General features: G+C 39.7%; 1 protein-coding gene and 1 long non-coding RNA gene across 3 annotated transcripts in view; one reads left to right on the top strand and one right to left on the bottom strand.

Annotated features, from left to right (window-relative positions):
- The window catches only part of SLC6A4 (solute carrier family 6 member 4), a 38,327-nt gene extending 25,256 nt beyond the window's left edge, over positions 1 to 13,071 (top strand). For both annotated transcript variants that reach the window (XM_025476232.3, XM_035721571.2), the window contains exons 13-14: positions 3,523 to 3,690; positions 9,338 to 13,071. In XM_025476232.3, the coding sequence (XP_025332017.1) occupies positions 3,523 to 3,690; positions 9,338 to 9,412 (243 nt within the window). In that variant the 3' untranslated portion in view covers positions 9,413 to 13,071. The remainder of the gene's footprint in view (positions 1 to 3,522; positions 3,691 to 9,337) is intronic.
- On the bottom strand, positions 120 to 11,209 carry LOC112677615 (uncharacterized). The gene is made up of 3 exons (XR_004819145.2): positions 11,127 to 11,209; positions 7,281 to 7,364; positions 120 to 2,614 (listed from the first exon to the last, which is right to left on the bottom strand). It is a non-coding gene; the product is annotated as an uncharacterized LOC112677615 (long non-coding RNA).
- Positions 13,072 to 14,658: the final 1,587 nt, after the last annotated feature.

Here is a 14,658-nt window from a genome sequence, read left to right as displayed (position 1 = left end):
TAAGAAATAAAAGCATGACCTGCGCTTCTGAAACCCCATTGACGACCCCTCCGAGTCACTGCCCTCCCCATGCTTCCCACCTCTTCTGATTCCCAGCACCACGAAAGGGTAGGCTGGGCTTGAGTCCCTGCTGCATGTGTCACATCACTCCCCAGCTCAGTGATAATGATAAATAACACTTATTGAATATGCACTGCCAGGCCAGACTTTGTGCTAAACTTACACTCATTGCTCTATTAATCCTTACAATTCTGTGAACAATTCTTCCTAACACCCCATTTTACAGTTAAGGAAATTGAAGTCTAAAGGGTCCCAGGTCACATGACAAGTAGGACCTTTTCAAGACCTGGGAAGGATTTACTGAGCTTCGCTTTCGAATGCCCTAGGAGTGGTCCTTATAATTTCTTATTCATTCTCTTATCCCTCACACAAAAGTCCTCAAGCATAGGCCTAAGTCAAAAGTAGAATCTTTTTGTTGACAAAGGACTCTGGGTGAGAACGTTCAGTTCTAAGTGTTGCCTATTTGTCAAGACATGATCAGCTGTCCCTACCCCTTGCAGCATGCTCCTCTGCCTTCCTTCTGGTATCCTTCTGAAGGAGACACTTGCCCCAGGGTGGCTAAGTGTCCCGGACTTGGCCTGGTAGTTCCTATTACAAGTTCCCTGGTGCTTTTAGGTAGATTAAAAACACATGTATATTTTTCTTTCAAATTTTTATTTAAATTCTAGTTAGTTAACATATGCTTTAATATTTAGTAGAGTAGAATTTAGTTATTTTATTTTTTGAAAGATTTTATTTATTTATCCATGAGAGACACAGAGAGAGGGGCAGAGACACAGGCAGAGGGAGAAGCAGGCTCCCTGTGGGGAGCCCGATGCGGGACCCAATCCCAGGACCCCAGGATCACGACCTGAGCCGAAGGCAGATGCTTAACCACTGAGCCACCCAGGCATCCCAGTAGAGTAGAATTTAGTGGTTCATCACTTACGTACAACACCCAGTGCTCATCACATCACATTGTGCCCTCCTTAATGCCCATCACCCAGTTACTCTGTCCCACATCCCTCCAGCAGCCCTCAGCTTGTTCCCTATAGTTAAGGGTCTCTTATGGTTTGCTTCCCTTTCTTTCTCTTTTTTCCCCCTTCCGGTGTTTATCTGTTTTGAAAATGTGTATTTTTTTTTTTTTTAAATCGAGAAGTTTGGTTGTTTTCAGTAAGAGGGTTGGCATTGAACCACCTAGTCTGCCATAACTAGAAGCAGAAGTGCTGACATAAATGGATTATTAATTTATATTAATAGCAGTGCTGCTTTTTTTTTTAAAGGATTTTATTTATTTATTCATGAGAGACACAGAGAGAGAGCGAGAGAGGCAGAGACACAGGCAGAGGGAGAAGCATGTGGGACTCGATCCCAGGACTCCGGGATCACAACCTGAGCCGAAGGCAGAGGCTCAACCACTGAGCAACCCAGGTGCCCCAATACCAGTGCTTCTTGATAATCTACTTAAATCCTTTCATTTGTTTTTCAAAGGAAAAGGAGACATTGCATTATTTCCTTGAGGGAAGAAGCTATATCTGTCTGTTTATTTGTGTTTCCCCCACATGGTTGAGGAAACAATGTCCAGGCCTGGGATTTGGGAGAGGCAAGTTAGGCATGCACCACATGTGTCAAATTTAAGGGGGGCCATAAACCTCAGTAATCAGGATAAAGACTATTTTAATATAGTATTTTTTAAAAACCAAAACTAATGCAAAAGAAGTCCCCAGTCAATAGAGTTCAAGATTTTAAATAAACACAAAAATCTGACCCCATACTTGCATGTCTCACCTCACTGACCCTAATCTGGCCCTTTTAGTTCTTGTCTTTTTAAAATGCTGCACTCGCATATTACTTCTTGATTACTGAAATTTACTTAAATGTTATGCCCATGGTGAGTGTCTCTCATGCTCCACGGTCGTTCTGGCTCCAGGCTTTTACTACTTTAATTTCTGCGCACCTCTGGTTGTCTTACAGACTGAGTGAACACTTGGTTTACAGTCAGTGAGTTTCTTTGCTCAGCAAAACTCACGCACAGATTTGTTTCAGGGATATTCACTCATAATCCCTGTGATGTTTGCTTTACTCACTTCCTCTAAAGGCAAATGCTCCAGAGCCCAATTAAGAGGAGGCAAATCTGTCTTCTACTTGTGGGTTTACTGAACCCAGAATCCCTTGCTCTGTGCTTTTTAAGGCTGCTTTTGGTAAACAATGAGTAGCTTACTAAAAATATTCTTTTTCACGGAAGCCAAGCTACAAAGAAAGAAAATACTGTATATGAGCAAGGAGAGGCAAAGAGGTGTACAGGGCAGCACTTACTACTCCCACAAGAGCTTGAGACCTCTGGGAACTGCACTGGATTTCACACACCTACCATCAAGATGAGATGAGCTAGAGAAGGGAGGGCTCCTCACTAAGTCTATCCCATCTTTTCTGTGTTCCTTAGCTGGGTCGAGGTGTGAGTAAATGCGGAGAAAGGTTTGCAATTGGCCAGGTCCTGTTTGGAAAGCTTCCTCCCAGATGTAGGATAATACTGTTGGGAAGATGGATGTGTGTTTAACAACTTCCCATTTTGTTCCTGCTGACAAAGAAAAAAATATATAAGTAGATGTTTAACCACACAATTTACGTTACTGCTTTCTTTATGACTATGAAGTAATACAATAAAATTAAATCAAGAGCCGTAATGATTTTGGTCCAGTAGTTACTAGGCAAAAACTGGTAGTTACACTCTCTCTAGAAACCAAACCAAGGTAAGGAAACTTATAAACCACGGGTTGGGAGCACATCGTGAAATTTTTCTTAGGAGACATTTTCACTTGAATTTTCAAGTAAAAAGTATATTAAGCTGCTTTTTCCTTCCATTATTCCTTTCATGATGAGGGCCTATGGCAGGCAGTCACTCGTTGTTGAGATGGGTCCTGGCTGGGCCATCCTTGTGAAAACCCCAGGCGAAGGCGCTCAGTGCAGAAAAGCAGAGAGCTCAAGAAAAGGACAAAGAGGGAACACACACCCAGGAGTCCACATCCTCTCCAGGTCTTGAGAATCTTAATATCTCTCCTGGACATAGGTAACTTCCATCTGACAGCTGAGAAATGCAGGACAAAATGAAAACAGCTCAGAGAACTGTGAAGCCTTAGGACTGGCAGGAGCCATACAGAGGTCCTCATCCAGTTTGTTCCTCACTGTCTGGTGAGACGGGGCCCAACTACTCTTAATAGATGCCAGTCTCTTCCTTTTTGCCCTGAAGGGGTTGCTTTAACTCCTTGTAAACAACCTTCTGGGCCCTTGGCATCTCCACCTGGCTGTTTTACTGTTACAGCTTGGGCAGAGAAATGAGTGGATTCTATGCACCAATCTAGAATATATCACATTTGGGGAATTTCCTGAAAGGAACTCAGCTTTAGCATTTAGTGTTCATGGTATCAGAACTGTCTGCCAGGATATTGTTATGATTTTTAATGTTTTTTGGCATTTCTGTTTCAGTTCATCATTTGTAGTTTTTTGATGAGCCCACCACAGCTACGACTTTTCCAATATAATTATCCGCAGTGGAGTATCATCCTGGGTTACTGCATAGGAACCTCATCTTTCATCTGCATCCCCACATATATAACTTACCGGCTGGTCACCACTCCAGGGACATTTAAAGAGGTAGGTACTAGTGTGTATGTTCAGACTAGTAATTGTTTGGGGAGAAAAGGATTTTCTTATTCTGCTCTATTTAAAGGAGATAAGTTAACCATGTGAAGTTCACCAGCTGGTTCTCAATCTTATATATTTATATACCAAAACCAATGTGCAGAGCTATAATGGTTGCCACTCATATGAGCCTTAGATGCAGTGGCAAAAGTGTGAGTTGTTATTTGCATGCACCACAGCACACAGGTTGAGGTGTGTATAGCATTCTACACTTATCAGATGACTATTTTGCCTTCTGCTTGCCATTGGGGATGGACATTAGATCTGTAATGTCTGAAGCAATACATATATTTTTTATTAGAGATTTGTTTATTTGAGAGAGAGCCTACGAGCAGTGGGAGGGGCACAGGGAGAGGGAGAGAGAGAATCCTCAAGCAGACTCCCCACTGAGCCCAACACAGGGCTCCATCCCAGGACACCAAGATCATGACCTGAGCTGAAATAAAGAGTCAGCCACCTAACTGACTGAGCCACCCAGATGCCCCTGAAGCAAGACACATATTTTGATTTAAGTGGAGATTATGGTGGAAAATGTCCCTTGTCATTTTTCTAACATCAGTGTGATGAGTGCTATTTTGAAAATCATCATTAAATAAAGATGTTACAGCAATATAATAGTTTTAGCTCAAACCATTGGAATAAAAAAGTCACCATTATAGTAATATTAATACAGTAATGAATAATGTGCTATAAAATTTTCTTATTAAAACCTTATAATTTGTGTAAGATTGTATATTTTCTAAAGCATCTTCATGTAGATTATCTCATTTTGCTATCAGCACCCTTGTGAGGTGGATGGGTAGATATTCTTAGATGTAAGATATTGAGGCTGGGAATAATTTTGCCAAAAGTTCCTTATTTCAACGACTTGTCCAAGGACATAACTATGGGAAGCTCAGAATCCAGGTGCAGTTTTGTTCACTTTTGTCCTCAGGGTATCTATAGTTTATGTAGAAACTTGTACTAGAGGTTCAGGAGCAATGAGTTGCCATTTTTCATCTAGTGCCACCGGGGTTCCCAGTAATGTGGTATTTCATTACTTTGAGAATTGAAAATGCTTGAGTTGTTACTTGTTTGGTTATCTTTCTTGCCATAGCAAAAAGGTTACTGTGGCAGAGGAGCCTAAAGAAGTCTGCAGTTCGGTGCTTTTGTAGATGAGTGCAAAGGTGAAGAGTGGTGTTGGGGAAAGCTAGAAGGGACCTTATCTGTAATGACCTGAGAATGGAAGTGGGCTAGTCTACTGGCTCTTATATGCAAAGCTCAAATGTGAGACCATCCTACTCACCTTCCTAAAACATTTCATAAGAAACATTAAGCAAGGGAATATAAGGCAATTAAACATCAGATCTTTCTCAAAAGAGATGAGTTCATTTCTTTTTCCAAAGAGAAAAACTGAATCCTAGATGAACAGAACTCTGCAAGGAGTTATTTTCTATACTGAAACCAGTCCTATCACAACCTCATTCCTCCCCAAGGGCTTTGGACTCTGGTGTTGCTTGAAATACACACTCAGACCCAGAATCGTTGAATTTGTTCCTTCAAATTGTCCTTTATCATGGTTGTGATGATCCACTAGTTCCATTGATTAAAATCCAGAGGTCGAGGTCAAGGGTGGGAACTCTAGTTACGTTAGTAAATGTCAGTATTCTTCGGTCAGACTACACCTCAAATGCTTATCATCTGTCTTGCAAATTCCCCATTGACTACAGGGAAATGTCACCCAAAGGTGAATAATTAACACAGCTCAGATCCATTAGCAATAGAGTTAAGTAAGGGTGATTGCAGGGTCATCTTTGCCATAAGCCACCATATGGTTTGCAGGAAGCATGATACAGCCAGTCAAGGAAGACTGGTAGAGAAAGGACCTGGTCGAATGGTTTGGCAAGTCACTCACCTTCTCTGGGCCTTAGTTTCTTCATCTATAAAATGTGCTTATTGGACTGGATTACCATTTCTCAAAGTGTTTTTTTATTTTATTTATTTATTCATGAGAAAGAGAGAGAGAGAGAGAGAGAGAGGCAGAGACACAGGCAGAGGGAGAAGCAGGCTCCAAGCAGGGAGCCCGACGTGGGACTCGATCCCAGGTCTCCAGGATCGCACCCCGGCCGAAGGCAGCGCTAAACCGCTGAGCCACCCAGGCTGCCCTCAAAGTGTTTTAAGGAATAAAATATTCTATGGAATATCACTAGGTGTTACTTCTGGGGGAAAAGGTTATGTGGTCAAATATCTTTGAAGAATGGTGGATTAATGCAAGTTACATACGTTTCTTTACTATAGTACTTCTCAAAAGCCTTTATATGCCCCTTTGCACACTTAATCTCTGAGAAAGATAAAACATGTTGGGTTCTTTTGCCAAGCACTCCAAGGAACTATACTTCTTTGTGAATACCAGACTTGATGGTCCATAATTCTATCTATGATAAGAGGGAGGCCTCATAGGAAATTTTGGTATAGTTAAAAAAAAAAAAAAGACAAAGAGAAAGGTAAATTTCTTAAAATCTTTGCACCTTCCAACCATATATAAGGTTGGAGTTTGTGGAATGGTCCACCACTTGCTCACCTGGAATTTGGCAGATATCACATGTACCTATCAGATAAAGGGCTAGTTTCCAAGATCTATAAAGAACTTATTAAACTCAACACCAAAGAAACAAACAATCCAATCATGAAATGGGCAAAAGACATGAACAGAAATCTCACAGAGGAAGACATAGACATGGCCAACATGCATATGAGAAAATGCTCTGCATCACTTGCCATCAGGGAAATACAAATCAAAACCACAATGAGATACCACCTCACACCAGTGAGAATGGGGAAAATTAACAAGGCAGGAAGCAACAAATGTTGGAGAGGATGCGGAGAAAAGGGAACCCTCTTACACTGTTGGTGGGAATGTGAACTGGTGCAGTCACTCTGGAAAACTGTGTGGAGGTTCCTCAAACAGTTAAAAATATACCTGCCCTACGACCCAGCAATTGCACTGTTGGGGATTTACCCCAAAGATACAAATGCAATGAAACGCCGGGACACCTGCACCCCGATGTTTCTAGCAGCAATGGCCACTATAGCCAAACTGTGGAAGGAGCCTCGGTGTCCAACGAAAGATGAATGGATAAAGAAGATGTGGTTTATGTATACAATGGAATATTACTCAGCTATTAGAAATGACAAATACCCACCATTTGCTTCAACGTGGATGGAACTGGAGGGTATTATGCTGAGTGAAGTAAGTCAGTTGGAGAAGGACAAACATTATATGTTCTCATTCATTTGGGGAATATAAATAATAGTGAAAGGGAAAATAAGGGAAGGGAGAAGAAATGGGTGGGAAATATCAGAAAGGGAGACAGAACGTAAAGACTGCTAACTCTGGGAAACGAACTAGGGGTGGTAGAAGGGGAGGAGGGCGGGGGGTGGGAGTGAATGGGTGACGGGCACTGGGTGTTATTCTGTATGTTAGTAAATTGAACACCAATAAAAAAATAAAAATAAAAAAATAAAAAAATAAAAAATAAAAAAAAAAAAGATATCACATGTACCTGCAGCCTGGAAGTCCCAAGTTTGGAGTCATCAGCTGGATTAGGTCTCTGCTGTAGAAACTCCTAGTATACTGCACAAAGACCCTGGGAAGAGGGGCCCTGATAAGTAAGGATTCATGAAGACATCAACGGTGACCTGTTTCTTAGATTATCACCTCTCAAAAGGCCAAGTGGCCTCGCAAATTTTGAGAGCAACGGGAGTCTGGCAGCTGGAATGCTGCCAAAATATGGAAAATAAAAGTGGGCCTGGCATTTTGGGAGATCAGCAGCCAGAAGGGTAGCTGAATGGTGGCTGGGGACTCTGACACAAAAGCCAAAAATTCTCCTTTCCAATGTTTATACCATGCCACCTTACACCTAGTGCTCTCTTCTCTTCCCGCACAACATAGCTCCACTTACAACTGGTTAGGATGATCTGTGTCTAGTTCCCAATTAGCTAGACATAATTCTGTTCAATCAGTATGGCTTACACATTCATCTCTGGGGAGGGATAGTTTGTGAAATTTTGCTTCCTATGGCTTGACATGTCCAGGTAGCTGAGGAGGACCGCAGCAACTCCTTTTTAAGGGGATTTCTAGTGTGATATATTTCAGCCATTCAGAACACAAAATGTACAGTTTTGTTAATTTCACTAACTATGCGGATGGAACTGGTTGGATTCCATAGGCTCTGCTCCTTAAAGAACAAAGTCCCAGAACCAGGAAATAAAAGATTGAAGGGCTGAAACTAATGTAACATTGTGTATCAACTATACTGAAAAAAAAAATTGAAGGGGACTACATACTTTTTCAATCCCAAATAAAAAGGAACAGTAGCAGAGCTTTACCTACAATCCATAAAACAAAAAAAGCTTTCAGATCCAATTTCACCCACTTCCCATACATACTTTTGGCCATCATCGATTTTACCAAGCAACTTAATGAAGATTTTCCTAAGCCTATGAAGTGCTGCTTCACTTCTTCGCATCCCTGAGCTGCTTCATGTGACCCTGATGCTACCGGTGGGCTATGGATTTCATACCTAAACCCAAGCATATGTCAGATCTGTCTTAAAGATTCTATGTATCTCGGTTCAGCGGTTTAGCGCCACCTTCAGCTCAGGGCCTGATTCTGGAGACCTGGGATCATGGAGACATGGGATCATGGCTCCCTGCATGGAGCCTGCTTCTCCTTCTGCCTGTGTCTCTGGCTCTCTCTCTCTCTCTTTCTCTCTCTCTCTGTGTGTGTGTGTGTCTCTCATGAATAAATAAATAAAATCTTTAAAAAAAAGATTCTGTGTATCTCAGCTGTTTTAAACTAAAAATTCCTAAACTCTTCCCTGTAATGAGTACTATGCCAACATAAGTTTGCTTGAGGAGTGATGATTTAAATGGTCACATCTTTTTAAATTATGTGATAGTTTGTACCCTTGTGTGAACTAACCGGTACTTCTTCACTGGTAGATTCATGAGATCAGTAACATCCTGGCCATCACTGTGGCCATCAGCTGGCACTGCGCACCAGGCCTCTGGTGGATACGCAGGGTGCAAGGAGCCTGGCTGAGGGTGAGGGCCAGAGTCCAGCATTAACTCTGCTCCCTGAACCCTGTGGTGTGGGGCTACAGGAAGCCGCCTCTGTCCAGAGAAAAAGATGTCCTTTCCTGGGTCATCGAAAGCATGTTATACACCAGTGGAGGTTCTAATGAAAGCTCATCATTTTCTCCCATTAGTATTATGATGATTTCTGTAATTAGTTGACAGATGCTTATAGTTCTTGAATATATCCTTAAGTTGTATTTATTTAAGTGATCTCTACACCCAACATGGGGCTCAAACTCATGACCCTGAGATCAAGAGTCACATTGTCCAACTGAGCCAGCCAGGTGCTCCCTGAATACATCACTTTTATCGGTATTTGAGAACAAATAAATTGGGAATTCCTTTCATGAGGAAAGTCAATGATACTATTCCAACTTACTAGTAAAGCCATTAAAATGCTAAATGTTTTAATATTAACGTTGAAATATTTTTGCAAAACTGTTAAAAGAATGTGTCTAACATCATATTTTCTTCCCAACAGCGTATTATTAGAGGCATTACTCCAGAAACTGCGACAGAAATTCCTTATGGGGACATCCATTTGAATGCCATATAACATGCTTCAGTGAGAGAAAGTGGCTTCCTAACAATCTCTTCCTCTGGTTCTGACAAGTCATGCCTCACCTTCACCCCTCTAAGTGAATGAGTTTCCAGCTACCCCTGACAATGGAAGGGCCTTCTCATGGAGAGATGGTCCCAGAAGACTATGGTGCCCAGACTCTTATGGCCTCCAATGACTTGTTTCTCTGAAATCTCTTGGACATATCACCATGTTAAATCTATGACATAGCTAAACTGGACTATTTTAGATGTGTGAGGCTGTGTATGGAGGTCATGAAAGCCACCATCTAATCAGGATTAGGTTTAGAATCAAGTTTGTAAAAGTCTCCTGCATCATTTCTTGTTATGATCATTGGTATCTGACATCCATTTGCTTCTAAAAGTTTCACTGTTCATAAATGCATAAACCATGTAGAAGAAAACAGGGACGCTGTTTTGCTAGCCATATATTTTCTGAGTAGCATAGAATTCTATAGCTGGAATCTACTAGAACCCTGTAACAACCCATGTGCTGCTGTGGAGTCAGGAAGATGTAGAAACTAAATGGAAATAATGTATACATGTGAGCCTGTGTATATGCTGTTGTTTCAGTGGATCCTTATCTCTATTCTAATACTTTGGGCCCATTACAAACTATGAATTTGCTCTGATTTTTCTTACATTAACAAATGTGTATGTATGTTATTATAAGGGTATAACTACTACAACATGCTCTGCCACCTTCTTTTCCAGTGACATTGCGTTAGCACACACCTTCCTTTATGGGCCAGTGTTTAGCATTTGCTGCACTTCATTGCTATCTTCCTGTCTCTGCCAGCTAAACATTCAGGATAATGTTCCACAGGCAAATATGGCCTATTTCATTAGGGATTGTGGCTTGGCCATAAACTGCTTTGTGGAAGGATACTGACAAATGCATCTTCAATGTTCAGTTGACTATCTGGTTTAAGCTCTGTTTCAAATGACTGGGTTTGGCTGCTCAGGTTACTCTGCTTTGGGAAGAAAGGTTAAATCCAATTCTTGCTTATAGGGCATAGGTTTGGCACCGTGACCTTAACCAAGATCACCCTCAATCCAGAAGTGATTGGAGACTCTAGCCTTAAGTGGAATTCCCCCAACCCTTCCTGGTTGGTCACCAGGATTGTGAGCCCTCCAGATAATATTCAGGATTGAGTTGAAACTAAGTAAGGCTAATTGGAAAAGGGTCAGTTAAGTGAATAATAACCTTGCATCCCACACAAAGCCTTTGATACAGATCGAGTAAATTTGACCTTTGGTGGCTTGTGACTTTCAAATGCATGAGTGAAGAATTTATCTTGTAGCATAAAATTCCTCACCAAAATCTTTTTTTTTTCCTCACCAAAATCTTAAAGGGGATAAAGCCTAGTCAATGATAAAAGGGACTCAGTCATCTAGCCCCATATAATTTCAGTCCTCTATATATATCGAATTTAATTCTAACAGCCTTATAGAAAGAAGACTCATATAGCAGAGGCTTGGTTTTATCCAATTATAGATCTTCCTCTCTTGGTTTCTTTCCCCAACAATCTGCCCCAGCCATTTCCTTGTATTTCCCCTATATCCTTCTATTTCTGATTCTTTGCTTCTCCCAGCAGGATATTTTCCTTATAGATATGTGCTGCTGAGAAGTTTCCCAAAATATTAGAGGAAAAGAAGAGGGGTTAAAAAAATGTCCCTCACTGACCTACCTTCATTATCTTCACTCTTTCATTCCTTCACGCTACCTTATTTTCATTCTCTTTTCTTCCTAGCACGCTGAAAGGAGAGGGGTTGTATAAGTGGCAGCGTGTTCAGTGGTAAATAGCTTTGCAAATTTTAAGAATTACTTTATAAAGATATTCGGATATGAATTCTTTCCATCCCACACACACTTACACATGCTCCAAAGATATCATTTCTTAAAAGCACTTTTTCAAAGGGAGTTAAAGTTTTGCCAAGACAGGTGTTGAGGGAATTATATAGGTGTTTTGAAAAGTTTTCAGACTTCGCTGGACTTAAAAAAAAAAAAAACAAAACCAAAATCTCTGTTCTGCACATTTTGCATTTACTTGATCCCTATTTATCAGTATTACTATGGATTTTTTTTAAAGGAAAACTTAGAAGTAGGTAGATGGACTTTAAAACAATCTTTTAAAGACCTTTTACACCTAATGTAGTATATACACAAAAGTAAAAAAAAATAAAAATGGAATTGAATTGTAAAGTTAAGTACTGAAGTGAATTTTTTTCTGTGATTTTATTAGTAAGAAATAGGCAAGACACAAGATAAAAGCATGGGGGCAATTCAACTGATTAAGATTGTTTCCTATATTGATAAGCAATGAAGCCAAAGAATTGATTTGCCTTCCAGAAAACTTACAACCCATTGAAAATTTATTACATTTGTGTGTAGAATGCATATGACTTGTAACCTAAATTCATTGCTCTGGCTGCCCCATCTGGAAATGGAGGCAAGAGCCTGACAAACACAAAGTAAAAATAATAGCTCCAAGATCAAACAGTGAAAATCAAATCAAATAATGAAATCTCACAATAGGGCAAAAAAAAAAAAAAAAAAAAAAAAGTTATTTAGTGAGCTGGCTCACTTCCTCATCTTTTTTTTTTTTTTTTTTAAAGATTTTATTTATTTATTCATGATAGTCACAGAGAGAGAGAGAGGCAGAGACACAAGCAGAGGGAGAAGCAGGCTCCATGCACCGGGAGCCCGATGTGGGATTCGATCCTGGGTCTCCAGGATCGTGCCCTGGGCCAAAGGCAGGCGCCAAACCGCTGCGCCACCCAGGGATCCCCCTCATCATCTTTTTATTAAGCTTGTTAATTTGATGACACCAATCTCAAAATTTAAGCTTAAATATGAATTTCCATTTAATTCATCCACCCCACCCCCAAGCCTGAAAAGGGAGATTACTCTCCTAGAAGTAGAATCATATTCTTTCTGATAAGTAGGAAGGAGTGACCTGATATGTTCCACCCGTTGTATTTGGGGTTTGGGGTTCACCATCAAAACAAAGCTTAAAACTATGGAATGCAATGACTTAACTGTGTGGTGTTCTTACACATATCTTAGTGCTTAGCTACAGAATCATACAATCCAAGCCTGGTTCCTTTCTTAGCACATCTCTACTCATAAATCAATAACTGGTGTTTAAAATACCAGAATTGTTCAGAATAGTTGTCTTCATTAAACACAGCAGTAACCAGAGGGTACTTTTCACCATACCCTTTCTTCATTCTTTTTTTTTTTTTTTTTTTTTTGGTCAGGATGGTGGGAAAGAAAAGCAGTAGGTTCCTCAGAGAGACTATGTCATAACCTGTCATCCCATAAGTAATGTAATAAAAACAAAATAGTCCTATGCTATGTGGGAAGAGTTATATACTTTAAAGTCATCCTGGAGCTCATGCATCATTTAAAATAAAAGGTGAGTTACACAAAATGCTCTTCACTAGAAGTCGAGCTTATGTTAGAGAAGTTTATAAATCCAAATATGGGAAAAGAAATGTAACCACAGAGATTGTCTCTAAACTGCAGAAAGCTGTTCTGGCCCATTTGAAACATTCTGCTTTTTGAAATTTTTTTTCAATATCAGAGATAAGTAAATTATCTTATTAAAATTCAGTGTGATTAGTTCCATGGATGGAAATCTCTAATTTTTTTTCTTACTTTCCTTTCATTGCTTAAATCTTTAAATTTTTATAATAGAACAATATTTTGAAGTTCAGATAACCACATTATAGGCAGAGCAAACTTGTGATCTAGCTTATTTCTATGCTCTTCTTGGGATCTGGAAATTTCTAAACAAAGGTGAGGTTATTTTCTCTGCTAGAATGAAATAATATTCCTAATTGGTTTAATGGAATTAAATTAAATTAAATTAATTAATTAAATTTAATTTAATTCCATTAACCTTAATGGAAAAGATAAACATTTTAAGATGGAATCTTAAATATGTCCTTCTGTTTTATTAATTGAGATCTAAATTGTTTCTAAATTGGGTGTTTCAGAACAACTCATCTTTTCAAGTTTTTTTTTTAAGATTTTATTTATTTATTCATGAAAAAAACAGAGAGGCAGAGACATAGGCAGAGAGAGAAGGAAGCTCCATGCAGGGAGCCCAATGTGGGACTTGATCCCAGGACTCCAGGATCACACCCTGGGCCAAAGGCAGGCGCTCAACCGCTGAGCCATCCAGGCGTCCCTCAAGAAAAGTTTTGTTTTTTTTTTTTTTAATGATTCACAATATATTTCAGTTGGAATTTCAGATGGTATTTCTCTTACCAATACATCACAATATCCAGGCCAAATTACTCAACTAAATTATCATTTATTATTAAAGATCATTTATTAAAGATCATTTATTTCTAACAGTTTGTAAACACTGACAGCCCAAACAACAAATATTTGGGGAGGAGGAGTATTCCATCTTTATGCTAAAATACTATAACCAAATAAGAACATTTTCTGTTTTTTGTTTTTTTTTTTAAGCTATTTTGGGGGCACCTGGCTGGCTTAGTCAGTAGAGCATGCAACTCTTGATCTGAGGGTTTTGAGCTCAAGCCCCATGTTGGGTATAAAGATTACCTAAGAATAAAATCTTAGGATCCCTGGGTGGCGCAGCGGTTTGGCGCCTGCCTTTGGCCCAGGGCCAGGATCGAATCCCACGTCGGGCTCCCGGTGCATGGAGCCTGCTTCTCCCTCTGCCTGTGTCTCTGCCTCTCTCTCTCTCTCTCTGTGTGACTACCATAAATAAATAAAAATTTTAAAAAAAATTAAAAAAAAAAGAATAAAATCTTAAAAAGAAAAAAAAGCTATTTTGAAAGATAATTCTTATTCAAACTCTAATACTAGAAGTACACTTTAAGAAAACTTGGTATGAAATATGAAATATGAAAAATACATATTTTAAAAGATAAAATTAGGGACTTGCAGTTATTTCTCCAATGGCATTTAAAATAGGATTTGATTGGGGCACCTTGGTGGCTCAGGGAGTTGAGTGCCCCACTCTTGATTTCGGCTTAGGTCGTGGTCTCAGGGTAATGAGATGGAGCCCTGAGTTGAGCCCTGCCCACAGTGGGGAGTCTGCTTGGGATTTTCTCTCTCCCTCTGTCCCTTCCTGAGTCACACACTCTGTCTCAAATAAATAAACATTTAAAACAAAATAAAATAGGGTTTGATTTACAAACAATTTTTCAGGATACTTTATGAGTTGGACATATCAATAA

Source organism: Canis lupus, chromosome 9 (assembly GCF_003254725.2).
Source record: "Canis lupus dingo isolate Sandy chromosome 9, ASM325472v2, whole genome shotgun sequence".
In the NCBI taxonomy this organism is placed as follows: domain Eukaryota; kingdom Metazoa; phylum Chordata; class Mammalia; order Carnivora; family Canidae; genus Canis; species Canis lupus.
The sequence above is the reverse complement of the archived record's forward strand: the minus strand, read 5'-3'. Positions and strand labels throughout refer to the sequence as shown.